The sequence below is a fragment of the Rosa chinensis genome, chromosome 2 (genome assembly GCF_002994745.2).
Source record: "Rosa chinensis cultivar Old Blush chromosome 2, RchiOBHm-V2, whole genome shotgun sequence".
In the NCBI taxonomy this organism is placed as follows: domain Eukaryota; kingdom Viridiplantae; phylum Streptophyta; class Magnoliopsida; order Rosales; family Rosaceae; genus Rosa; species Rosa chinensis.
In genome coordinates, this window is record NC_037089.1 from 77,103,396 (window position 1) to 77,129,443 (window position 26,048).

The following is a 26,048-nucleotide window of genomic DNA, read 5'->3' on the forward strand; positions in this document are numbered from 1 at the left end:
GCCTAAATTCCACTTTCGAGAGACATGTTGGTAGCATCGTTTGCGGAAGTTACCTGAACTCCCATGACCGTAATCATCAGGGGGAGATGCAGAAATCAGGGGGACATGTCTACATGTATGGTCTCGAAACGTGAAGGGTGTGTTGTGCTCTTTTTCCCCTTTGACCGAGGTTATTTTTGTCCCACTGGATTTTTGTTACTCGGCAAGACTTTTAACTAGGCAACGAGAGAAGCACTGCGTTTGGGGCAACACAAGGGGGAGTGTTCAAGTAAAACCCTAATTTGTGTTTAGCCCAAACTCTAGGTTACTTGACCTAGTGGTAATATGGTTTAATTAGAAGAATCTAGAGATTATCTTTCCTTGTATGATTTAGATTCTATGTATTGTAATCTTCTATATAAAGAGACCCCTATTATCAATTAGAATACACAACGATTTTCTCTGTATTTTTGATTCCCAAAAACAAAAATAACTTAAATGAAGTAATTCCTTTTTTTTTTTTAAATATGAAGTAATTCCTTTAATAATATTGAGTTTTGTATATAAAAAAATCGGTATCATTATTTAACTAAATTAGAAAGTTAGAACAAAACGTTCAACCACGTGGCAAACACACATCGCCTTATGAACACTAGTACAGTGGTACACTCATTACACTACAAAGGCTATGTTTGGGGGGGCTTTTTTGCTCCCCTGCTTATAAGCACAAGAGCTATTGGCGTTTGGTAACCCAGCTTATTTTCAGGCTTTAAAAAAAGCTGCCCCAGCTTATGGCGAGAAGCAGAAGCTGGCTCCCCCCAGCTTTTAAAAGCCAGAAGCTCGGGTGTTACTGTAGCGGTAACACTGTTCATTAATGAATTTTTGAAAATCCCGTTTTCTATCCTCCGTTGGCTGAAACAATTACAGCCGATGCCACCCATCTCCATCGGTCTCTCGATCCCATCTCTCATCTCCCTCTGCTCTCTCCCATCTCCCCTCTCCCCTCTGCTCGATCTCCCTTCTCCCTCTGCTCGAACGCATCCCATCCGATCTCTCTCAAATAACCCATCACAGAACGCATCCAATCTCTGCTCGATCTCCCATCGGTCTCCGGTCGATCTCCCATCTCCATCCGGTCGATCTCCCTTTGCTCGGTCTCCGGTCGATCTCCCATCTCCATCCGGTCGATCTCCTCTGCTCGGTCTCTGCTGGGTCTCCGGTCTCGATCTCCGCTCGATCTCTGCTCGTTCTCTGGTCTCGATCTCCGCTCTCCTCTGCTCGATCTCCGCTCTCCTCTGCTCGGTCTCTGCTCGGTCTCCGGTCTCGATCTCCGCTCTCCTCTGCTCGATCTCCGCTCTCCTCTTCTCGGTCTCCGGTCTCGATCTCCGCTCGATCTCTACTCGGTCTCCGGTCGATCTCCCTCCGCTCGGTCTCCGGTCGGTCTCCCTGCTCGGTCTATCTCCTCTGCTCGGTCTCCCTCTGTTCGATCTCCCTCTCACAGAACCCATCCAATCACAGAACGCATCTCGGCCTCTCACAGAACCCAACCAGTCTCCCTCTGTTCGATCTCCCTCTCACAGAACGCATCTCGGCCTCTTTTCGAATCAAGCAAGTCAGTCTCCCTCTGCTTCGTTCTAATTGTTGTTATAATTATTGTTATTTTCGTAGTTCTTGTTAAATTCGCAGATTGTTGTTAAATTCGCAGATTGTTGTTATAAATTGTTGTTAAATTTGTAGTTCTGCTTCGTTCTAATTGTTATTGTAATTGTTGTGATAATTGTTGTTATTTTCGTAGTTGTTAAATTCGCAGTTCTGCAAAGATTTAGATTGTTGTTCTAATTGTTGTTATTTTCGTAGTTGTTAAATTCGCAGTTCTGCAAAGATTCTAATTGTTGTTCTAATTGTTGTTATTGTCGCAGTTCTGCAAGTGAAGATTGTCATTGCTACCATGACACTTCATAATTATATACGGATACATGCACATGGTGATAGACATTTTTTCCGCAGTGAAGAAAGAGAAGGTTATGGGTCAAGTGGTGAGATAGAAATGGATGATGATGTAGAAGAAGAATATCATGGTCACGGTGCACAAGAAATGGAAGCAATAAGAAATAGCATTACTCAAAGTTTGATGAATGCGTGTAATAACGTGAACATTTGATGTGAACTAGAAACTATGATTTATAATAATATAGTCACCATGATTTAAAATCATATTGTCCAATATTAATCAAATAGTCACCATGCTTTATAAAAATTCAAAGTTAACAAAAATTAATACGGACATAATAAAGATTAAAAAGAATAACAAGATCATTTGAACAATATTGTTTTATATACAATTAATTAAGCAAAATAATCTCTCATGTCCAATTCGGTCATTCCACAAATAAAAAGCACAAGCCAGTTTGATTTACCAAACACTTTGCCACTGCTTCTGTCACTGACAGCCCTTATAAAAAGCCAGTTTACCAAACACTCAGCAGCTTTGCTTTTCAGCCACTTATTCTCAGAAATAAGCAGAAGCCAGCTTTTTCTCAAGGAACAGCCATACCAAACATAGCCAAAGCCAAGAACCGGAGCCTCCTAAACTTCAAAACCCCAGAAAACCCACCAAACCGAAAAACCCCAAAGGCTCTGCATGCTCTCCCCCACTGCGCACGCTCTGCAATCTTGCTCAGGTGCATCTCTGCAATTATTTACCACACGTTTTTGCAATGCAATCGATAATGGTTTCAATATTCATTATAAACACCAGATGAAGGGCTCAGATTGGTTCCGTGTGATTCCATTGATGATTATTGGTGAACCGCCATCTTCACGTTGCAAAGACCTCTTTATTTGGATTGTGGAAGATTCTGGCCCAAAAGAAAGGGATACCAATTACCTGATCTGTCATTCAACAACAAAAATCAGCATGAAAAAGCCAAAAATCCAAGAAAGTGTGTAGCCTATCCGATACGGCAGAATTCTAAGGAAAAACCTGGTTGTGGGTCCAATTTCCAGATTTTTGCTCATATGTTAGATTCATATTTACCCTTTTTTCCATATAATGCCGATGCAAATGGGGATTTGACTTGGTCATTTGCGGCGACAAATCTTCTAGTGCTTCAAAATTATTCACATACCACATTGCTATGTATTCCAATAATATTCGTTGGTTCATATTCCATGCTTGACCCCAAGCAATCAGAAACATTTACTTGTATAAAGAATGAAGCTTGGCGTTTTTTGTTGCATAAAGAGTGGAGGTTTATAGTGGGATTTGGGAAAACAGAAAAGGCCCATATGTGACTTTTAGTCATAGAGGACTTGGCAGCTGCACGACTCAGCTGCCAAGTCGTCCACTCTTGCAAATGACCAAAACATGGGGTAGAGGTTTTCTAGTCTTGTCTCTCTTCATTCATTCACTCATTAAATTTGAGTTCTGGGACCAAATACCAGTATATCTACCTCGCCTGCAAATATTTCTCTGCAGCCATGGAGACCAAAACAAACCCAAAATTCTTGCTTTCCTTGCTTTTCTTAAGCCTATGCCTCAAGTCCCGTATCTGCTTTGGAGCTGACACCATCACAGCAAACCAGTCTCTCTCTGGTGACCAAACCATTGTTTCAGCTGGTGGGAAATTTGAGCTGGGTTTCTTCAAGGCAGGTAATACTTCAAACTACTACATAGGCATGTGGTACTACAAGACAGTAGTACCAGAGCAAACCATAGTCTGGGTGGCCAATAGGGTGCAGCCAGTCTCTGATAGATTTTCTTCAGAGTTGAGAATCTCAGATGGTAATCTGGTGCTGTTTAATGAGTCCAAAACCCCAATTTGGTCCACAAATGTCAGTTCAAGTTCAGTTTCTTCTATACATGTAGTTCTTTCAGATAATGGAAACCTTGTGCTAAGAGCTGGGTCTGATTCATCTTTGCCTTTATGGCAAAGTTTTGATTATCCAGCTCATACTTGGCTACCAGGAGCTAGAATTGGGTTCAACACTGTTACAAACCAAACCCAAGTCCTGACTTCATGGAAGAATTCTGATGATCCTGCACCGGGTCTTTTCTCTCTTGAGCTTGACCCGAATGGAAGCGATGCATACTTCATACTGTGGAATAGGTCTATTCGGTATTGGACTAGTGGAGCTTGGGATCCAAAGAGTCGTATTTTCAGTTTGGTTCCTGAGATGAGGCTTAACTATATCTACAACTTCAGCTATGTTAAAAACAAAAATGAGAGCTACTTCACCTATTCTGTTTATGATCCTAGCATCACATCTCGATTCATAATGGATGTATCGGGTCAGATTAAGCAACGATCCTGGTTGAAATCTCAGGGATGGAACTTGTTTTGGTCTCAACCAAGGAAACAATGTGAGGTTTATGCTTATTGTGGGGCATTTGGCAGTTGCAATGAGAATTCTTTGCCCTTCTGTAATTGTTTGAATGGTTTTGAGCCGAAATTGAAGATGAATTGGGATTTGCAGGATTATTCTGGTGGCTGCAACAGACGGACTACGCTGAATTGTGGGAATGGTACCAATGGTACTACTGATAATGGAAAGAAACTGAAGAAAGACCGTTTTCGAGAACTGACTAGCATGTCATTGCCTGTGGGTGGTCAATCTGTGGAGGTTGGGAGTACTTCGCAATGTGAATCCTTTTGCTTCAATGATTGCAATTGCACTGCTTATGCATATGTCGACAATAAATGTTCAATTTGGTCTGGAGATCTCTTGGATCTGCAACAACTCACAGCAGATGACGGTAATGGAAAAACTTTGTACCTCAGACTTGCAGCTTCCGAGTTTAAGGATCCAAAAAGTAAAAAGGGATTGATTATCGGTGTTGCAGTAGGCTCAGCTGTTGGGATAGCAGTTCTTTTAGGCCTTATTGTGGTTGCAGTGTTGAGAGACAGAAACAGAGTGATTGGAAAATCAGTGGAGGGTTCATTGGTGGCATTTGAGTATAGAGATCTTCAAGAAGTAACAAAGAACTTCTCGGAGAAATTGGGGGGAGGAGGTTTTGGTTCTGTCTTCAAGGGCACAATGCGTGATTCATCAGTCATAGCAGTGAAGAAGCTCGAAAGTGTTAGCCAAGGAGAGAAGCAATTCAGAACAGAAGTCAGCACAATTGGGACAATCCAACATGTCAATCTTGTTCGGCTTCGTGGGTTCTGCTCTGAAGGTTCTAAGAGGTTGTTGGTATATGATTACATGCCTAATGGATCTCTGGATGCTCACCTTTTCAATTGTCCAAACGATGTTTTGGAGTGGAATACAAGATACCAAATTGCTCTGGGGACAGCAAGAGGGTTGGCTTATCTTCATGAGAAATGTAGAGATTGTATCATACATTGCGACATAAAGCCAGAAAACATTCTCCTAGATACCGAACTTTGTCCCAAAGTTGCAGACTTTGGCCTGGCAAAGCTTGTTGGAAGAGAGTTCAGCCGAGTCCTGACCACAATGAGAGGCACACGAGGCTATCTTGCACCAGAGTGGATTTCAGGAGTGGCAGTCACAGCAAAAGCTGATGTTTACAGCTACGGAATGATGCTCTTCGAAATTGTATCAGGAAGACGAAACTCTGAGCCATCTGAAGACGGCAAAGTTAGATTCTTCCCAAGTTGGGCTGCTGGCGTGATCACGAGTAACGAAGAAGGCGATGTGCTGAGCCTATTGGACCCGAAATTAGGGAGAAACGGTGATGTGGAAGAGATCATGAGGGTTCTTAGAGTTGCTTGCTGGTGTGTACAAGATGATGAGGCTCATAGACCATCAATGGGTCAAGTGGTGCAGATTCTCGAGGGGGTTTTGAATGTGAACTTGCCCTCAGTTCCAAGATCACTCCAACTCTTTGGAGATAGCCAGGACATAGTTTTCTTCACAGAGTCATCTTCAAGCCAGAGCTCACATGCACCAAGCAATAACACATCAACAGCTTCATCTCAGACCAAGAGCGCTGCATCTTCAACTATCTCCAAGAGATCTGAAGATCATCAAACGAGCACATAATGGCCTTTTCCTCTTGGTCATTTGGTTTGATCCGCAAGTAATTGTCAGATATATGTAATTAAACAATAGTTTAGTTATTACTTATTAGTATGATATTTCAACCAAAAATAAAGTTATTGTATGATATTGAAGTTTTATTTTTACTTTTTATGATTATTATTATTATTATTTTTTTTTTATAAAGAATATGATATTGTAGTATTCTTTTGAGCGTTTAACATGATATTGTATTATTGCTTGGCTCTAAATCAAAGTTTCCAATAGGGAAAATCGTCCAAACAGTGTCTGAACTTTTCCAGACTATTAATTTTCATACCCATATTTTAAAAAACATCAAAATGGTACCTGACGATTTAAACTCGACCTAATTTCCATACCTAACAACAGTAAAATTGTTAACCCCGTTAACTTTTCAAGGGCATTTTCGTCCCTTCACTTGAATCCTAACGCTAACCCCTTAATTTCGTCGAAGATGGTGAGGAGCAATGGTGTGGGAGATGCCGAGAAGCTGGACGTACGAGGTTGTCCTGCAGCGCCTCCGCTACGACGGTTGCTTCTCGCCTCGTCGGACGGGCCATAGTGATGGTGATGCACTGACTGGTTTTCTTTTCTTCTCAGATGGTGGTAATTGCTGCTGCGGGGTTTATCTTTTGGCGGTCGGAGGTTGAGCGGTGGGTGGGAATGCAAGTTTGGTTTCTGCAGATGAGGATGATAATTAATCGAATTTGGATTGGTAGGGGATATTAATTGCTGGAATCTGGGCTACTGATGGGTGGGCATGGTGGCTAATAATGTTGTAATTGGGTGGACTGGTTTTGGAGTTTTTGCACTGACAATTGGTGCTGATGAAATTTTTTCAACTGAATGGTGGTTGTAAGAAGAAGAGTTGTTCACAACTCTCTCTCTCCCTCAATTGGATCTGGGTTCATCTGCAATTTCTATCCAATTTAATAACTGGGTTTTCTCTCTCTTTCAATTTTATCTGGGTTAATCTTCTTTTAGCAAGTAATATCAATCATGATCATGATTTTCTCTCTCTTTTTCATCTCTTCATCATTTCTCACCGTCTCTCTCTCTCTCTCTCTCTCTCATTTTTGATCTCTAAAAGTTCTACCTTTTCTGCCATTGATGATGGCTATCCCCCATCTGTTCAGTTTTTTGTTCTTTAATGGGTCCCTTCTTTAATTTATTTTTTAGTCCTAATTGGCTTCCTCCCAAATTGATGATTACATGATTAATTAGAATTTGATCTGGGTTCACAGGCCGGATGGAATTTTTTTCATGCTTCTGGTATCAACTTCCTTGTTTATGCCCAAAAGCTTGACGCTATCAATTAAGAGCAGTAATCCAGAATTTCAATGCTGCAATCGATGTCGAAGAACATCCTTCCTCCAACCAAATCGATTTCCACCTTGCTGCAGTGAATTTAGTTGATGAATATATACTCCCAATCCTATTCATAACAAATAACTATAGAGCTCAAAGATGAAGAGGATATGGGTTGGGCTGCCGAAGAAGTGCAGATTTTTTTGGTCGAAGAAGAGAATTGAGAGAGAGGAGGGAGAGAATTGGGCAACGGCGTAGTTTTTTTTTCGCTGATGTGTTAATATGATAGCCCTTTGATGTTAGATCAATGGTCTAGAATTAAAGTCAAGGAGAAACAAGGAGATTTTTGCCAAGGAGAGAATCCGGATTCATTGGGAATCAAGTGAAGGGACGAAAATACCCTTGAAAAGTTAACGGGATTAACGATTTTACTGTTGCTAGGTATGGAAATTAGGTCGAGTTTAAATCGTCAGGTACCATTTTGATGTTTTTTAAAACATAGGTATGAAAATTAATAGTCTAGAAAAGTTCAGACACTGTTTGGACGATTTTCCCTTTCCAATATAGTTGTGGTGTCCCAGTCTGATTTAGTATACGACTATAAAATAAACAAAATACCATTTTATAAATTATATATATATCCAGGTTTTTATTTTATTTCAATTAAAAGATTGGTTTATTATTATTATTTATTATTTATTTCTAAGTCTATACTCTTTGTGACTTTGTTTGTGCATTTAAAACCCTCGGTTGCTCTATGATGCATAAATATTATTACACTATTGAATCTATGCTTGTTGACTTAGAGATAGTTAGTAATTGTATCATTATGCGAACATGACTAGTTAGAGATGAAGTCTATTGAATTCTCATTGGAGTAGGAGTGAAATTCTTTTATTATCTTTTTGTTAAAAAAAAAAAAGTCTATTGAATTCCTGAAAACATGCCAAATAAAGGTCAAACCACCAGAAATTGTGTCACTACGCAAACATGATCAGTTCGAGATGAAGTCTATTGAATCCGAAAACATCCCAAATAATGGTCAAACCACCAAGAACCTAAAGGCATTTGGAAGCCTTTTTTTTTTTTTTTAGAATGCATTTAGAAGCCTTAAGAAATATAAAAAATAAAAACAAAGTGGGTCCTAAAAGGAAAAAAAAAAATCAAAAATAACTTTACTTCAGTAATTCTTCAATAATATTGAGTTTTGTATAAATTAAAATCTCTATAATTACGTGACTTAATTAGAAAGTTAGAGCTCTGTCCACGTGGCTGCCTCATGAACACTAGTACAGTGCTACTCGCTCATCACAGTATAAAACCAAGAAGCGGAGCCCTCTGAACCTCAGAACCCCCAGAAACCCAAAACCCCAAGGCACTTAATTCTTGGTTCTTCAAGCTCTGCAATCTTGCTCAGGTACCTCTCTGCCATTATTTACTTCATGTTTTTGCAATGCACTCGATAATGGTTTCATCTCACTCCTCTTAGCTTCAGTTGTTGATGCATTTCTGCCTTTGTATGAACTTTACCCTCAGATAGATTTGGGTTTTTCTTGAAATTGAGACAAACTTACTAGTTGGGTATGCTAGGGTTTCTTTAGACGAGATTGAATTGCTTGTATGCTAGTTTCTTGAGCTGGTTTCTTGAGAATTACATGAACCCACATTGTTCTTTTCTCTTGTTTTCTCTAGGTGTTTGGGTAGATTTGTTTGAACGATACGAAGGAACAGAAAATGAGCCAAAGAACTGGGAAAACTGAACCCAATTTTTTGTCTTTAACCACTAAGTTTTGTGATGGAAATATGAACACTAAGTGGGTAGAAAAGTTATCTCAGAACAGTGCTAGTGTAGCCTCTCCGTCTGTGTCATATGGGTATTGGAATTCTGAACCCAATCCTTTATCTTTAAGCACTGGTTTTTGTGATGGAGATTTTGCTGAGAAAAGCAAGAAGTGGGTGGGAAAGTCATCTAAGAGCAGTGCTAGTGTAGCCTCTCCACCTGCAACACATGAGCATCGGAATTCTGAACCCGATCCTCTGTCTTTGAGCTCCGGCATACCTGATGGAAGTATTGCTGAGAAAAAGAAGAAGAAGATGATGAACAAGAAGAGGGTTGGAAAGTCATCTCAGAGCAGTGGTGGTGGTGTAGCCTCTCCATCTGTATCACATGGGAATGAGGTTTCCGAAGATTCAACAGTCCACATTTCCAAGAAACTTTCGTCTCCTGATCATACCCAGTACAGCTTATCAGTTGGAACGCAGAGTTCTGATGACTGTTCAAAGATAAGCAAACAAGGGTCTGATGAATTAAGCAGTACTAGTGTTGTTGAGGATGTTGTAGTTCAGTGTAACAAGCAGGTTGAACTTGAAGATTCCAATAATCGAAGCCACACAGGTTGCACTTACAATGGAAAAGAAAATAGGCATTTTGGTTGGAACAGGAGGCAGTACAATGCCAGGGAAGGACATGTGAATTGGGGGAAGAAACCAAGTTACAGAAATGGTGTGAAAGATATTAACCCAGCAGAGAATCGTTTTCCGGCTGAGCGTAGCTCATTAGCTAATGATGGTATCTTACCTTATCCATTGATTTCATCTGGATACAACAATGGAAAAGAAAATAGGCATATTGGTTGGAACAGGAAGCAGTACAATGCTAGGGAAGGACATGTGAATTGGGGGAAGAAACCAAGTTACAGAAATGGTGTGAAAGATGTCAACCTGGCAGAGAATCGTTTTTGGTCTGAGCGGAATTCATTAGCCAATGATGCCATCTCACCTAATCCGTCGAATTCCTCTGGACACAAAAATGCTGCTTATGGATATAGAAAAAGGGATACCTCTCCAAGACTATTGAATGAATCATCACAGGGGGCTGCTTCTCCACAGAGGTTGAATGGGACACTTTTTGTTTCAGTAAAAAGTCAAACGGAAGGCTCGGAAAGTGACTCTGAAAAATTAGTAGGAAGATCACCTAATTCAATTAAGCCTGTGAATTGCAATATGAAAAAAGGACCCCGCAATTATGAAGCAGTCTTCTCTGAGTTACACGGTAAGTGTAAACAATTGTCAATGGGTTGTTTTGATATGCACGATTACAAGAGAGATGCTGCAGGAACAAATGGCAAGCAGATTGCAAGTCATGGTGATCGACACTGTATAACCTCACCTTCCATGTATTCTAAAATGTCTACTCAGGGAGTGATGAATGGTATTCAACAACACAAATTCAGGAAGATACCAAGCATGGAACATGAGTTTGGTAAGTTGGTACATGTATCCTTGGACGGTATACCATGCTTTCATACTGATCATAAACTTGAGAAAGATACTTCTGGAGCAAATATTATGGAGCAGACAGCTGTTGGTACAAAAGAGTTCAGGCCAGTGGACAGAATTTCATCTGCCAGTATCTCCAATGAGTTCAATCTCTTACCAGATTTAAGCAGGGAGTTAAATAATAGCCATCTGGGAGGAAACGCAATATCCTGCAATCAACTGATTTCTTATGATGATCCAGAGGTTTATCAGTCTACTGCTGAAATAGGTCAAAAAATAGAAAGAAAAGGTTATGATGCAAAGAATAGAGGACTAAAGGACCCTGACCAATTTCTAATTGGTTCAAATATGGGAATGAAAGCTCTAAATGCTGCTTACCAAATGCAATTAGCATCTGAAACTGTTCAGCTCGCAATGGGTTGTCCACTTGCAGAGTTTGAAACATTCATCCACTGCGCTGTTCCTGTTATTCCTTCTTCGTCTGTACATAAAGAATATTCTGTTTCCTTGGGTACTCAGCCATCTCACAGTTTACTATCCAAGGACCAGATACCAAATGTATCACTTCACAGTGTTTGGAACTGGTATGAGATACCAGGGAATTATGGGTTGGATGTCAAGGCAGTTTGTCCTAAAACCCTCACTGGCCTTCCAAATGATTCAATGTCATTCCAAGCCTATTTTGTTCCTTCCCTTTCTGCTATTCAATTGTTTGGACCACACATCCCTGGTTGCAAAAGATCATTTTCCAATTCTTCAGAAGCAGTACATCTCAACCATATTCGGGTTGGTTCATTTGATGTTGCCCTACATGATGGAAGTTGTGTTCAAAGTGTGGATTGTTCACCTGTCTTCTCCTCTGATGCTGAGCTCATATTTGAGTTTTTTGAGGTTGAACTGCCACACCACCGGAGGTCTTTTTACAACAAGTATGTCCTTGCAACTCTTTATGAGAAGATATGTTGCTTATTTTAGTTATGTCACACAAAATAAAGTCATAGATAGAGGGAGATTTATACAGCAATGTACTAAGATTGATTGTTTCGGAGGTCTTGCCCTCCTGATTGGGTTGTTCGGCCTCCTCTTCCTTTGCTTATTATTCTGATGTATGACGTGCCTCTTCCCCTCCTTGTGCTTTTGTTTTGCTCTTGGCTGGGGGGTGGTTTTAGGTTTTTTGTTTCTCTGTTTCTCTGTTTTTTCCCTTGTCAAAAAAGAAAAAGAAAAAAGAAGTTCGCTATTGTCACGTCTAAAGATATTTAAGTGGGATTCACTGTACCTTAAATAAAATAAAACAACCGTGCAGTAGGTTGATGCATATATGGAAATAATAAAGAGCAGGGCAAAATAAAAAATTATGTTTCTTAGGCAGTGAAAATTGACATGATAGATTATAATGGGCTCTAGATCAGAAGCTTGGCTATGAAGTTTGAACAAAAGAACGCCAAATGGTTTTAACTTGGCTTTGTGTCCTGATTTAGTTTCATATTTTGCACTTCTAAATGTTCTCCACTTCTTTAAGTTGCTTGAACTATTGTTTTACCTACAATGGCGCCTGTAAGATATATCTGATGTCTAATTGAATGCAGAATTCTGGAGCTAATTGGTGCTGGAACTTCTAATCCTCAAGTATTTGGTGACCCATCAAAGCTCACTAGTCTGAATTTGCCTGATTTACATCCTGCATCCTGGTGAGAATCAATTTTACTTCTCATATTTCTGGTTTGAAAACTAATTTTATTATAGTTTCAGAAAGTTCATCTATGTGCTTTCAGGTTTTCGGTGGCTTGGTATCCTATATATCAAATTCCAGAAGGGCACCTACGCGCATCATTCTTGACTTACCATTCACTTGGACATTTTGTTCAGAGACCTGGTTCAACTGTTGCTCCAGGTTGCATTTTCTTCCCTGTGTTAGGCTTGCAAAGCTACAATTCTCAGGTAAGACATTGGTATTCTCTATCATTTTTTAACATTGTGTATAACTATGCTTTGTTACAGTTTGGAAGTTGCTGGCATCTCTATGTATGGCTATCTGGACAAGGATATCAATAGCTTTGGCGTATTAGTGAATATTTCAATGCTTATGATGAGATAGGAGAAAGGTTTTACAATGAGGCTAGCTTATTAGTTACAAAGTACATAACTACTAACTAGTCATACGTAGATATAAATAGTGTTTGGGGACTTCTGGCTTAGCCCCCAAGTATGTTATATTTCAGAGCTTCTGTGCTTTTATTGCCAGCATCAAGTGGATATTTAAAACTCAACTAGTCTGATACTTTGAAGAATGACTCTGTGTTGAGAGTCTAGCCTGGAATGTAATTGGGTACTGCCACAAGTCACAATAACAATGTTCTCTTATTCTTGTAGGATGAATGCTGGTTTGAACCCAAAATACCTTCTTCAGAACCGACATCTTTTGACACCACAGGAATTCTCATAAAAAGGCTCAGGACGTTGGACGAAAATGCTTTACATTTCGCTAGAGGCTGGGTTTACAAGGACAAAGTCATGGTGCAGAACAGACATCCAGATTACGAGTTCTTCACTTCCCGAAAAACACGTTACAAATAGTTATGCACGATGAGTCATGAAGATCTGTAATGGATAAAAAGAAGAGGAATACTGTAGTTTCTGTACTTGTCGTAGTGTTGCTGTTCCATGTAAACTAGTGTAGTTGATGAAGCTGATTGGAGTCATGTTACAAAAAGAAATATTCATCTTTGTTTCAAAAAGAGAGGGTAAGTGACTAAGTGCCACGGGAGGAGACTTATCTCCGTGGCCTTCTTTTTGTAGATCTTTAACTAAATGTGAAGATACATGTGAAATCCAAATCCTGCAAAGGAAGTGTTTGATGCCTTTTATTTCATTAATGAATTGTGCCCCTCTTTAATCTTTATGGTTGGTGCAGTTGGTTCTTATATCCTGTGATCTCTCTGTGACTTAGATTGAGGGGGATTGATTTGGGTTTAGAAATTGCCAGACAGCATTAAGTGTTTGGATGCAAAAAGGAACAAGGGTCTTTTCTATTGTATGAATGGCATAAATGGCCTATCCCTTTTCTCCAGCTTTTGCACTAAACATTGTAAAGCACACTCCATCCATTTCTTTCTGATCTTCCTCTTTTAGGCTTGGAGACCAGATAAACATATATAAAAACCATTCACCAAAAAAAAAAAAAGCATATATAAAACTCTGCCTTGCCCCACTTGATCAATTATAAAAATAAAAAAAATAAAAAAATAAAAACACTAAAGGAAAAGAGTAAAAGATATTTTTCCAAAGTGATTTTATTTTTATTTTTATTTTTTAAATTCTCAAAAACCTGCACCCAAAAAAGTTTATGCAATGCATATTATGTATTTCTCATTTCTCCATGCTCACAAGTTACACAAAATTTACAGAACCACACAGCACAAAACAAGGAATCATTCAAAGACATTTATGATCCTTTTTAAGTTTAATTTGGTTTAGTTATTACAAGCTTTCACCAGGTAATGTTTACTTCAACCACCACCCATCTGATGCTCATTAAGACACTTAAAGTTCCAAATCCAAATCCATCCTATCTTTGTAGGTTTTGGTAGCCTAGTGAAGAATGCTTGCCTCTCTTCAATGCTATTAAATTAAATTAGTGATCTTCCTGCACACACTTGCTGAGAATACGGTTTGGTTCTAGTCCAGCTTTGGCTATAAGTCTATTCTAGACAGATGCCTAAATATGTAACTACACAAAGAGAAACAATGTAGATAAAACAAGGATCCCACATTGATATTATCCCAAGGCAGAAAAGCAGAGTTACAAACATTGAGTTTTAATTCCAGTTTTTGTATCTTGAATCATATACTTTTATATTAGGTGAACCATATAAAACACAGAGGGGAAACAAACAAAACAAAGGAAGAAAAATGTAAATAATACAGAATGTTCCTGGTTTTTTCCCTCCCATATCCACAAGAAAGTTCTGTCCTTTTGCCCTTAAGACTTAAATTTTCCAAGCAAAGGTTACACGAAACAGAACACTTCCAATTTCCACGTCAAAAATTTAATGCTCTCTCTGACTACTGTGGAAATGGTGGTTTCTTTCAATCAACCCTTCCATTATGACCCTCCTCTTCTGATCCCTGGACTCCGCCTCCGACCACTTTCTAACGTTTTCCGGACGCCGGCGATAACTAGTTGGGCAACTCCATGTGAAAAAGTAGAGCCAAAGTGATGTGAAGAGAATAGCAAACACCCTCCCCCAGAAAACAGTGATTCCGAGGCTGATAAGAAGTAAATACATTCCGGAATTGAGCTCACAGGAACCCTTTTCGTTCTTCTTCGGCTTCGTAACAGAGTCTTCTTGATTCTTCGTGCTATGTTTTGCAGAGTCCGGATTCGAACTAGAATTGACTTTGACTTCATGAGAGTTAGTTTCTGCAGGTGTGATCATCAATTCATTAGTCTCCAAACTCAGAGACTTTCGTCTGTTCATTGAATAGCTCCGTTTCGATCCGAACGAGTCTTGCCGGACAACTCTGCCGTCCCGAACCTTCTTGGCCTGTAAATACGCAACAGTAAAAATTCTTAAATTGTTGTCAAAACTCAAAAGACAAAAGAATCAATTTATCCAAAGACTAATTGCTAACCAGAATCGTTTCGAAGACCACGGCTTTGATGACCCGGGAAAACGTCCGATTGTGACGAGACCGAGGCATCTTGGAGCTCTGAGAACTGATCATGGAGCACTCTCTATCCAAAGACATGGTTTTGGTTAACGGGGCTTGGACTTTCACCTCCTCCTCCTCCTTCACCTCCACCACCTTGGTCTTTTCGACCTTGGTGTTCTCGATAGGCTTAGTTCTACTTCTGCGCGTAGGACGATCAACGACGACACCTTTAGACTCGACCACCATTTCCATGTCGACCACGGGTCGGAAGCAAAGCAGAAACTTGCTTCTGGAACCGTTTTTCATTATGGTGTTTACCAAAAGAGAAGAAGAAACGGGTGGGGTGTTAATAATTATGGGGGTTTTGAAGGTTACAAAGATATGGATGTGGTAAAAGAATAATGGTGGGGTTCGGTTAAAACGAGGAGGAAAGAGAGCAACAGAGACAAAGAGGATTCAGGTGACGGTTTAAGGCCGGCATGGGGGAGTGTCTCGTTTGATTAACTAGACAACAAGTGCACTTAAGTTGATACTTGGGGTTTGGCCACTTGGGAGTTTTATACGAGGGAAGAGGTATTTTATGTTTATCTTGTTCTCTCTCTCTTGCCCTATTTCTCTGCCGTTTTTCTTTTTTCCTCTCCTTTTATACTATGAAATACACATAAATTTAGATGGATCATGGAACTAGGTATGATTTGAATCCAATAATTTATCAAATTACGAATCAAGTACAAGTTTGAGCTGATCCGACGCAATATGATATAGAATTTGAGTTTAGGTCAATAATATATGAATTCAACTCATTCAATACGAATTCAACTCATTCACATGTTACTTAAAAAATTCATTAAATTGTTTGATAAAAGAGTTTATATATAGAATATTTTCAAATAGACTCTAAACTCTGAGTAAAATTTAGGGAAAAGTATATCAGTGTCCCTCATCATTTAGCTAGGAAGGTTGATTTATGTCAACTCTTTGTTATCGTTTTGAGCATGCGCCTTTTGGCTAACAACTAGTTTAGTTGACGATGCTCCAATTCGAATTGTATGTAATTGGGATAAATTACTCTTGTTTACCTTACTTTCATTGGACGAGATTTTTAATGATGTAATTCCCTACAAATTTCTTGATAATTGTTTCAGTAAGTTCTATTTCTCAATAAAAAACAAATTAAAAAAAAATTAAAAATAACAACAACAATAACAAACTAGACAAACTCTTAACGCACAAGGGTACCTAGCGAATGAAAACTATTGAGCCTTCAATTGTTGGCCATCAAAATTTACGCAAATCCATGTCCTCCTATGTATTCTGCAATTTCATTAATGATCAAGGCTTAAAGACAGTCGTACTAGCACTCTTAAAACAAAATTACGCAACTTCATATATTTCAAGGATATTTGTTAGAAGAAGTTCAGGCATGGATTCTTGGCAAAATTGCTTCAAACAAACTACAATTAAATTTAAAAAGCAATATTAAAAAAAATTAATATAACTTCATTCAAAATCCTAAACACTGAGAGCATTTGTATTACGTATGATCTGTAATCTTAATTTGTCCATGGGCGAAATGACCAAGACTATTTCTCCACTCTCTTACTCACCCTAAATTTGATGTTTCCTCAAATTTTTCTCCAAGTTGAAGACTTCAAGCCAATTGATCATCAAATTTGGAAAACCTCTAAAGGCCCCACTCTAGCTAGCTGTAAGTTTCAAACAAAAGATATCTATTTTTACTATTAAATATATGTTTTTTTTAGATCAAAATGTGATTTTTTTTTTAAATGGCATATCTACGTCCATTTCGTGTTCTCAATTGCTTAGGTTTATTCGTCCAACTTGTTTCCTCTGAAAAAAAACATTAAAGTATTAAACACATGGTTCGAGTTTGGGAGATAGTGGATTCATTAGCCGTCCATTACATTTGATTGGACAATCTGTTTCTAATAAGCACATGCTGAAGCAAATAATATGAAGTTTGACAAATTTGCATTAATAATTAATGACCTTGCCATTCAGAAACCTGATAAACTTTGCCTTTGTTTCTACGTACATAAGCACATCAGCTGGGCAAATTAATTTGAATTTGACAAGTTTGCATTAGTAATTAATGATCATGCCATTCAGCAACTTGATAAACGTTTATCATTAACTTTGCCTTCTAGCTAGTAAGCAAACTACCATCTGACTAGGCTTGTAGCATGAAGCAAAAATAGACCATAATCCAAATTTCAATCACAAATTAATACATTCATTTTCTTAGTCTTGATTTGTGTAGGCCGGTTCATATTACTTCTGCATATGTTGACAATCAAAATGGAAAGGTTAAGTATATATAGCAAGCTAGCTACAATTACATATACGCAAAGAATATGTATAATTATATCAAACGCGTCATTCATGCATGTCTTATATATTTTGACAAGTTCTTGTATCAGTATAGGTATATAGGTGCAAACATATATGGTTCATTTACATGTTCAATTGTTCTATTAGCATTTTTATTCCTCTTCAAGTGGCTCTTTCTTTGCCCTTTGTGATAAGTAGTACCATTTTCATTTTATTTCTTGCACTAGTGATTACAGAGTAGAGATATATTGCAATTTTCTAATTTTTTTAAATTTGACTTCTCCCCTTTTCTTCTCTAATAGAGAGGGGGGAAAAACAGTCCCATTAATTAATCAGTTTCTTCATTCCATATATGAGTTTTCTCAGTTCCATTGGTTAACTTTGATTTCTTGATACTTCAAATCTATGTAAAGACATCCCTAGCTATATCGATCATGAACTGATGAAGAAGTCTTGATGTGAATATATACTGACAATGTGTGTGTGTGTGTGTGATAAAAATTGGCCTCGAAGTTTCACAATAGATCAAAGCACGGCCAACAGAAATTTGAAATTACTTTCCACCGCTATCTTGGGTATTCAGCACTTAATTAAATCTTAACGTGAATCATCATTTGAACGTGATTTCATCAATAGGAACAAGATGCTCGTCATAATAATATTCAAGAAATACTGAGTTCCAAAGATTCAAATATCAAGTTTCCTTGTCTTGCAAACTCATGACAGAGATATTGCATAACAGGAATATGTACGTATATTATTTTCCTCTGTAACACTGACAATTAGCATTATCAGTGTCTACATAATGCTTTTCTAGTGTGACACGATCTTGTCCACATGATGGCACAAGGTGAAAGTTGACGAGCAATAACTTGGAAGGTTCGAAAATCAGGAGTCTCGATTTCTACAGACAGGGTTTGATTGCCTAGCTTCAAGGTCGTTTGAGACGGAAACTTGAAACATTGTTAGATGTGTATGATTCCAATAGCTACCATCCCGGCTAGTAGCCGCCAACAATATCCAGCCACCATCATATTTACCTAAGCAATTCACCCCATTAAGATATTAGGTCAGGAAGATAAATCTCTGCAGTAATACCATGAAGCACCTGATACGACTCGCGGTTGGGGATTCCATTCGAATCCAACTTATATAGAACTACCTTAGTTACGTTATAACCATAAGCCGTCACGCTAATTAATATTCCCTCAAATTCTGTGAAATTCTTGAACCTCTTTATAACATCATCATGTATATTCTTCGCATCCTCCCCTTCCTCTTCACTAGTGTCAAAAATGTACGTATGAACCACCCGGCCTACCAAAACTAGCAGTAACAAATTTGGTATGCTGATGAAGAGCTTTGTAGTCGCAAAAGAACTGGCCTCAGACTCAGGGGATGAGGAAGGTCTTTGCAGGATTGGTTCACCGGATCAAAAAAACCCTAAAAAGGGGTAGTTCAAGTACATAGATTTTCTCCTCAATGCTGAACACTATTAGGTCAGAACCAAAATCAATCTTGGGTGGAACCAATCTAAAAATCGGACCCCTCGCAGAGAGGGAAGGATGGACACCCAGCTGGCCTGCTGGATCAAAGGAATATACATTCAAGTTGGGTTCAAACGAAGATCCGATGTACCACCCCACATGTTAACTTTGGAACCAAACAATTACTGGTTTCATTGCCATGGGAATTGTATTTCGAGGATAATTAACCTGGATAATAATCATGGATGAGTTCACACTTTGGCTCGTTGGAAGAGCCCTTTTCGCAGAATTCCCTAATATTCACTTATTCAGGCGGCATAGTCGATTGCGCATATTCAAGTACAGAAACCAGTTCTTGTTGTTGGGCTGCTTTAATTTGGAGAGACGGAGGTACGTAGTTGCTTACTGATATCAAGACGGCATAGTCGATCCCATATGTTTTTTTTTGTTTTGTTTTGGCAATGGGTATTTGCTTTGGCCCAGCCTAACTGATCAAAACGCCCATCTTCCAAACATATATAAGCATTTTACTTCTTTTTTGTCAGGGTCAGACCATTCAGGATTTGTATGGAATTTCTATATCTTATGGAGATCAATGTCCAAATCCAATCTCTGTTTACATTGGTTCAACCGAGGCTAAGCTGGAGAAGGGTTGTTTCATGTTTATTTTGTTTTCTCTTTGTTGCTCATTTTGTATGGGAACAAAGTGAAGGTCGAGGATTAAAAATTGTTTGGCACATGTGATGAATAGATGGGTGAGGATAATTTTTTTTTTTTTTAAAACATTCGAGTGTTTTTTGGTTTGGTTAAAATGACAACCTCAACAATACGCTAGAAATGATATCAACTTGGTCCAAATTACTACTGAAATTGATTCCGAGTCTTTGTGTGTAAGTTAAGGTCAATTCATCAGTAATTTTGATATTATTTAAATTTAATAATTTTCACGATTTTTTTCTTAAGATTCTTGTCTCCTTGGAAGTCAATAATACAGAGGTACAATCATATAGAACGGATCTAATTCAAGTGAGATCGTTTTTGTTTTTAAATTTCAGTATAAGGTTCATGATTATTATGAATATGAACCTCATGCAGTGTTTTTTCCCAAACAGATATACTACTCTGAATTGGCTTGTAGCAAGTCAGTAAGGCCCAAAACTACCGGAATAGCTAACTCATTATGATTTTCTTGGGCTTGATTTGAACATCCTAATTCATTTAGAGAAGAAAAAAAAAACAAGCTGTGGAGTGCCCTGAACTTTTAAAAACAAGAATAAAAAGGAAATAAATAAAAAAGGCACAAATATTCCTCAGTTACCCAAAATGACAAGAAACCAATCCAAAGCATTGTCCTCTCTACTTTAAACATAGTTAGCAGAGTGGACAATGCTTGGGAACCCTTGTGCTCTTTGCATGAATTCGTAAAACTTGAATACTTGCCGATGAACAACTACTGTAATGATCAAAATTGAAAAGCTCTTGACCCTCAATATATGTAGAGAGGACGGGGATATCATCAAGATCGTTTGAGATGGAAATTTGAAGTACCATCACATTTGTACCATAATGGCTAGAACCACCAACCACAAATGACCACCATCACATTTACCCAAGAAAATGTCGTCATCTCGCACTTCTAAATCATTACAGAAAAGTGTCTCATCATTAACTGTAGCACTTGATACTCATACGCCTCAAGGTCAATAATCTCATTTGACTTCAGCTTAAAAGCAACAACCTTATCTACTTCGAAATAATCAGATATAAAGCTTGTTTGAGCCCAAAAATACTTTTGGCAAAATCCTTTAGTGGATTCGAGCCAGCGGGCCGATACCTGCGGTCCAAAAATAAAATTACTCGGGTTTGGGTTATGGCTTCGCCCATTCCGTGTTTCATAAGGAGACGAAACCTTATTGAAATCAAGTAGTAGAGACTAAACAGGAAACTTCAATTAAGAATCCTTCTAAGGCAAGGAGCAGTCGAAACCCTAGGGTATAAATACAGGATTAAGCGGCGAAATCAAAGACCTCTCTCGAATCAATCAATCTCATCGATTACAAAGCCTCCCCAGAGCAAACCTTTAACCTTGTTGAAACCCGGTGACCGCCAGTCAGTTCTAGTCTCCTTGCGAGCCGACTGTCAACATCACCAGATCAACCCGGCGACTGTGCTTCCAGTCCCAGTCTCCTCGTGAGCCGACTGCCAATACTACTGCCACCGATACACCCAGCTAAGCAAGGGTAACGCCCTCGCACCCAGCGAAGCTAAAGATACGCTTTAGCAAACCCCGTGCTTTCTCACAACTTCCCAGTAATTGCTCTGCTCAACCTACAACGTTGAGTATCGATACGGTGAACGCAAAGAGATCACAACCAAAGTCCTTATCCGTAAGGCAAAAGTCCTTTCTTGAAAGGCAAGAGAAGAACCCAGTGACGAGGTTGGTGCTCTCCTCGTTCATAGTGCTTGAAGAAGAAGTCAGGTCAAGGGACTACCCCAACGATTGCACCCCGCGGTGCTGGCACGCCTGCTCAATCACTCGCTCAAAAGAGACAGTTTGCAAGCCAACTGGTTTTGGAGCCAAACAAAGCTAATTAAAAATCCTTCAAATTCTATGAAAGCAATGAAGCTCTAATTAGGCCTAGGCACAGGCCGGATCCAACTAAAATTTTGCTGGGCCCGGGATCGGCCCGTTTTTTACGGTTCAGGCCCAAAGCCTGTTTTGCAACCATCAGGGACCGACCCATTTCATTTCGGGCCGGCTTCCGGGTTTTCGGGCCCAAATACCAATTTTCATTATATTTCCAGATTTCAACATATTCAAAGTCCAAAACTCCAAATACAAATTCATTAAGCTGTTAATGTATTTCCAGATTTCAACATATTCAAAATTCAAAAACAAATCCATCAAGCTTTTAATGTATTTCTAGATCTCAACATATTCAAAGTCCAAATACAAATCAATTAAGCTTTTAATGCCTCCATTAAGCTTTGGTTGAATAGAGATACTTTTTATTTCCATTTTCTGGGCATTGAGGCTTATAATGCTACCATTAACAGAAAAAAAAAAAATCAAGAAGAAGATCAGTAGCGTTCTAAATCCAAAACAACCGAACAACATAACAAAGATATGGGTACCATGTTCATATAATTATCAACGAACAACATAACTAACAAATATGATTTCTACAAAAAAAAAAATTGAATCAATTAACTAATCCTTCCATGGCGGGCAGGAGAGGAAGAGCAGACTGTGGGATCCATGGAAGGGGAGCATCCAATTGGAGAGAGAAAGAGGTTCTGGAATCTGTTAGACGATGAGATCTGGGCGATGAGATCGGTGAGTGAAGACGAGGCTATGAGATCGGTGAGACGATGGCCATGAGGAAGGTTCTGGATTTCAAAGATGAGAAGCTTCAAAGAATCAAAGGAAGAAAAGAGAGAATGGAGTTCTTGTAACCAAAAAAGAAGAAGAGAGAAATGGGGAGGTCTATACTAGAGAGAATGCTGCAGAGTGAAATGAGAAGAGAGGAGAGAGAGTAGGGTTATGAATTAATAGTAGAGAGAATGATTTGGTGTGGGGAGGTCTATACTAGTAATGAAGACTAACAACATAAAAATAATAGCTAGCCAATAGTATAGAGACACATGTCTTTTTTAATGTCAAACGGGCCTGACGGGCTTTTTCATTTCTGAAAGTCTAGGCCCGGGCCTGAACCGTATTTCGAAAGTTAAAGCCCGGCCTGGATCGTTTTGACAAAAAAAGAATAGGGCCCGCCCCGTACGGGTCGGGCTTTCACGGGCAGGTCTGGGTTTTCGGGTTTAAATGCCCAGCCCTAGCTCTAATCATCATCATCGAAAATGTTCTTTGCATCCTCCCATTTCTCTTCACAAGTGTCAAAAATTATGTACTACCGGGCCTACTAGGAAAAGTATCAAAATTCCTAGTGCTAATAAAGAGGTTGTGTCCCCAAAAGAAGTGGTCATACACTTACGGATTTGTTTAGGTAAACAAGGTGGATCGGGAAGATCTTTTCAGGATTGCCGGATCAAAAACCCTAAAAAGAGATACATGATCTTAAAGTACCTCCCGGAATGTTCTTTGGCCAGAACATAAACTCTATTATTTAGGGAGAACACAATAAGACTATGCTGCATGGGTGTGTGGGATCTTAGGTTCAATCAATCTGGGAATCCGACCCTGGCAAAGTTGAATGGATGGACCATTTGGACAATAATGCCCTAATATTTAGACAATAAGTTGATAAAGTAATATGTGGTTCACATCCAAAACCAATTGACAATGGATGAAGTGCCTCAAACCCTTATAAACTCATAAGCAAAGTTATATTTTTCCAATGTGGGAGTTATATTTTATCACATTCTCAACACGCCTCCACACGTCTGGCTATTTCTCAAGCCATACACGTGGACAAGTTATATTGGGTGACTGTGAGCACATGTGGCCATCACTAAAACCAAACACGTGGGTAACCTGGCTCTGATATTATGATAAAGTAATCTGAGGTTCACATCCAAAACCAATTGGCAATAGATGGAGTGCACCAAATGATGTCGCTTAAAGCAAGCGCATAATTTAACCCTGAAAATATCGTTAGTAGTATAAGCAAATAGGGATCGTTCTATTCCGGGGATTGAGGGTACACTTGTAATTGTGAAACAAATAAAGAAAAGTATTATTTACAAAAATAAAATAAAGAATATAAATATATACAATTGTATAAACAAATAAAGAATTAAAATAATAAAGTATTATTTACAAAAATAAAATAAAGAATAGAAATATATACAAGTAACAAAATAAAAAGGGAGGGGGTTTAAGAATTATAGAATTGAAAATTAAGATAAATAAAATAAAGAAAATGTAAAAACACATGTACAAGAATGAAACATAAGGAACAAAGATCAAAATTAATTCCATGTAATCAAATTCGATTCAAACCCTATAATTGTTCTTCCAAGTCATGAGAGAGGAGTTGATCATGTGAAACATTCGAAAGCAAATGATTTCCCATATTTTACTTTTCAATGCTAATTAACCTAAGCGAAAGCACCTAGATTAATCCTATCAAACATGCAATCAAGCCCTAGAAAGCTAGTCAATCATGACATGTTCAACGCATTAGACATAGAGAAAGGCTATCAACTCAAGTGTACAACTTAGTTATGGAAAAGTCCACCTAATTGCAATCCTCTTCAATTAAATTCGATTCTTGTCCAGAACCTTTACTACTTTTGATTCAAGTTACACAAAACGAAAAGTCGATTTCATGTTCTTAAACCTAGCACCAATTACATGCAAATCCTATAAGTGTCGACCCAAATAAGATAAACATATAAAAGTTTTCTATCAAGCAAATTCAATCGAACAAACTCACATAAGCAACTTAGAATCACAATTATAGAATTCGAAAACTTTATTTAAACATAGAAATTGGGTTTAAACTTTACCCTAAACATTATTGTTAACTAGAAACAAGGAAAACAAAAGATCATTACAAGGAAAAAGAATGAATTACACCGTGAGGGGAGATGGAGATGGAGAGCTTGAACGTTGGAATCTTGAATCTTGGAAGCAAGTCTTCAAGGTGGACGATGGAGGCTATGTCCTCACGGCTTCTTCTTCTTCTCTTTACTTGAAAATGCAAAACTAAAAACTAGAGAATGGAAAAGGAAAATGGAAAGGAAATGGAGAGACAAAGAAGATGAGATGGATGAAGGAATGTGTTTTGGAATGGTGACTAAGGAAAATGGAGAGGAAATGGTGAGACAAAGAAGATGAGATGGATGAAGGAATTGGTGATTGAGAGTGAGAGGAGAAGGTGTTTAAATAGGGAAGAAAAAGAAGAGTGAAATGATGAGATGAAGAAAAATAATGAAAGTGGAGTATGAGAGTGGTTTGTAAAATATGTAAAAGATGAGGTAATGATGAAAGCAAAGCATGAAGGTGAAGAAATGTGGAAGTGATGATGATCTTTTAGGGTAGAAAATTGTATCCAAGGAAAAAGAAATGCTTTCTTCATATGGGTGGGAAACATGAATATGTGGTGTTGAGCTGTTTTCAGGTCAGTTTCTTCCCCTTTATTCCTTCAATTATTTCTCCATCAAAACTTCAGAATGAGCCTTCTACTTCTTCATAAAAAATGTTTCACTATGAGTGTATATCATCCTCACAAATTTTCAGAGCTTTATTCCATGTGGTTGGGCCGGAAATGCTGCTGGACCTCTTACAGGTCCAGTTTTCCGGTTTTGCTTCTGTAGAAAATTGGGCTGATTGTTTGAAGGTCTTCCACTCATATTTTTCTCTGGCACTCTTCATAAGAAATGATCCTTTGGGTGTCTAGAATGGATCTGGAGAGTTTCAGCTCATTTCGAGTTCATTTGGTCAGGTGGCCGCTCCTTCTTCCTTGCTTGGCTCTGATTCTCCTAGCCGGAGTAAGAAAATATTCAAGGTTGACTTTTTAGTGCATTTTCATTCTTCTCCATCATTTCTAGGTAATTATGGACGTAACACTCATTTCTTCTTCATCTACTCCAATGTACCTAAAAATAGAAATTAAGTTAAAAATCGATTCGTTAAGGAATAACTAAGCAAAATGTGAGGAATTAACATTTAAAATATCACATTAAAATGCGCCTATCACCAAACCGTTATAAACTTATAAGCAAAGTTATATTTTTTCAATGTGTGAGTTATATTTTATCATATTCTCAACATAAGCGATCGGTCATATTCAAGTACAAATAGCAGTCCTTCTCAGACTGTTCTCCTTCTTTAGAGTCGTGCTTTGGAGAGACATGGGTACATAATTGCTTGCTAAGATTAAAACGGCAAAGTCAATTGACTTGATCCAACCTCTTCAGCACCGTTTTCCACATGATCTCTTTCTCTCTTAACTCAAGCTTCACTCAAATTATGTGTGTGTGTGTTTTTTTTTTTTTTTTTTT

The 26,048-nt window shown here is 38.5% G+C and overlaps 3 protein-coding genes across 3 annotated transcripts; 2 read left to right on the plus strand and 1 right to left on the minus strand.

Annotated features, from left to right (window-relative positions):
• The first annotated feature begins 3,215 nt into the window (after nucleotides 1–3,215).
• LOC112185812 (G-type lectin S-receptor-like serine/threonine-protein kinase At2g19130) lies at nucleotides 3,216–6,128 on the plus strand. The gene has a single exon (XM_024324122.2). It carries the CDS (start codon nucleotides 3,460–3,462, stop codon nucleotides 5,983–5,985), a length of 2,526 nt encoding a protein of 841 aa, XP_024179890.1. The 5' UTR covers nucleotides 3,216–3,459; the 3' UTR covers nucleotides 5,986–6,128.
• A 2,469-nt stretch (nucleotides 6,129–8,597) lies between these two features.
• On the plus strand, nucleotides 8,598–13,463 carry LOC112185813. The gene is made up of 5 exons (XM_024324123.2): nucleotides 8,598–8,728; nucleotides 9,004–11,519; nucleotides 12,177–12,278; nucleotides 12,363–12,528; nucleotides 12,961–13,463. The coding sequence occupies exons 2-5, from the start codon at nucleotides 9,046–9,048 to the stop codon at nucleotides 13,162–13,164; spliced, it is 2,946 nt and encodes a 981-aa protein (XP_024179891.1). The 5' UTR covers nucleotides 8,598–8,728; nucleotides 9,004–9,045; the 3' UTR covers nucleotides 13,165–13,463.
• Nucleotides 13,464–14,541: 1,078 nt separating this feature from the next.
• Nucleotides 14,542–15,803, minus strand: LOC112189135. The gene is made up of 2 exons (XM_024328409.2): nucleotides 15,223–15,803; nucleotides 14,542–15,134 (listed from the first exon to the last, which is right to left on the minus strand). The coding sequence occupies exons 1-2, from the start codon at nucleotides 15,547–15,549 to the stop codon at nucleotides 14,637–14,639; spliced, it is 825 nt and encodes a 274-aa protein (XP_024184177.1). The 5' UTR covers nucleotides 15,550–15,803; the 3' UTR covers nucleotides 14,542–14,636.
• Between the last annotated feature and the right edge of the window lie 10,245 nt (nucleotides 15,804–26,048).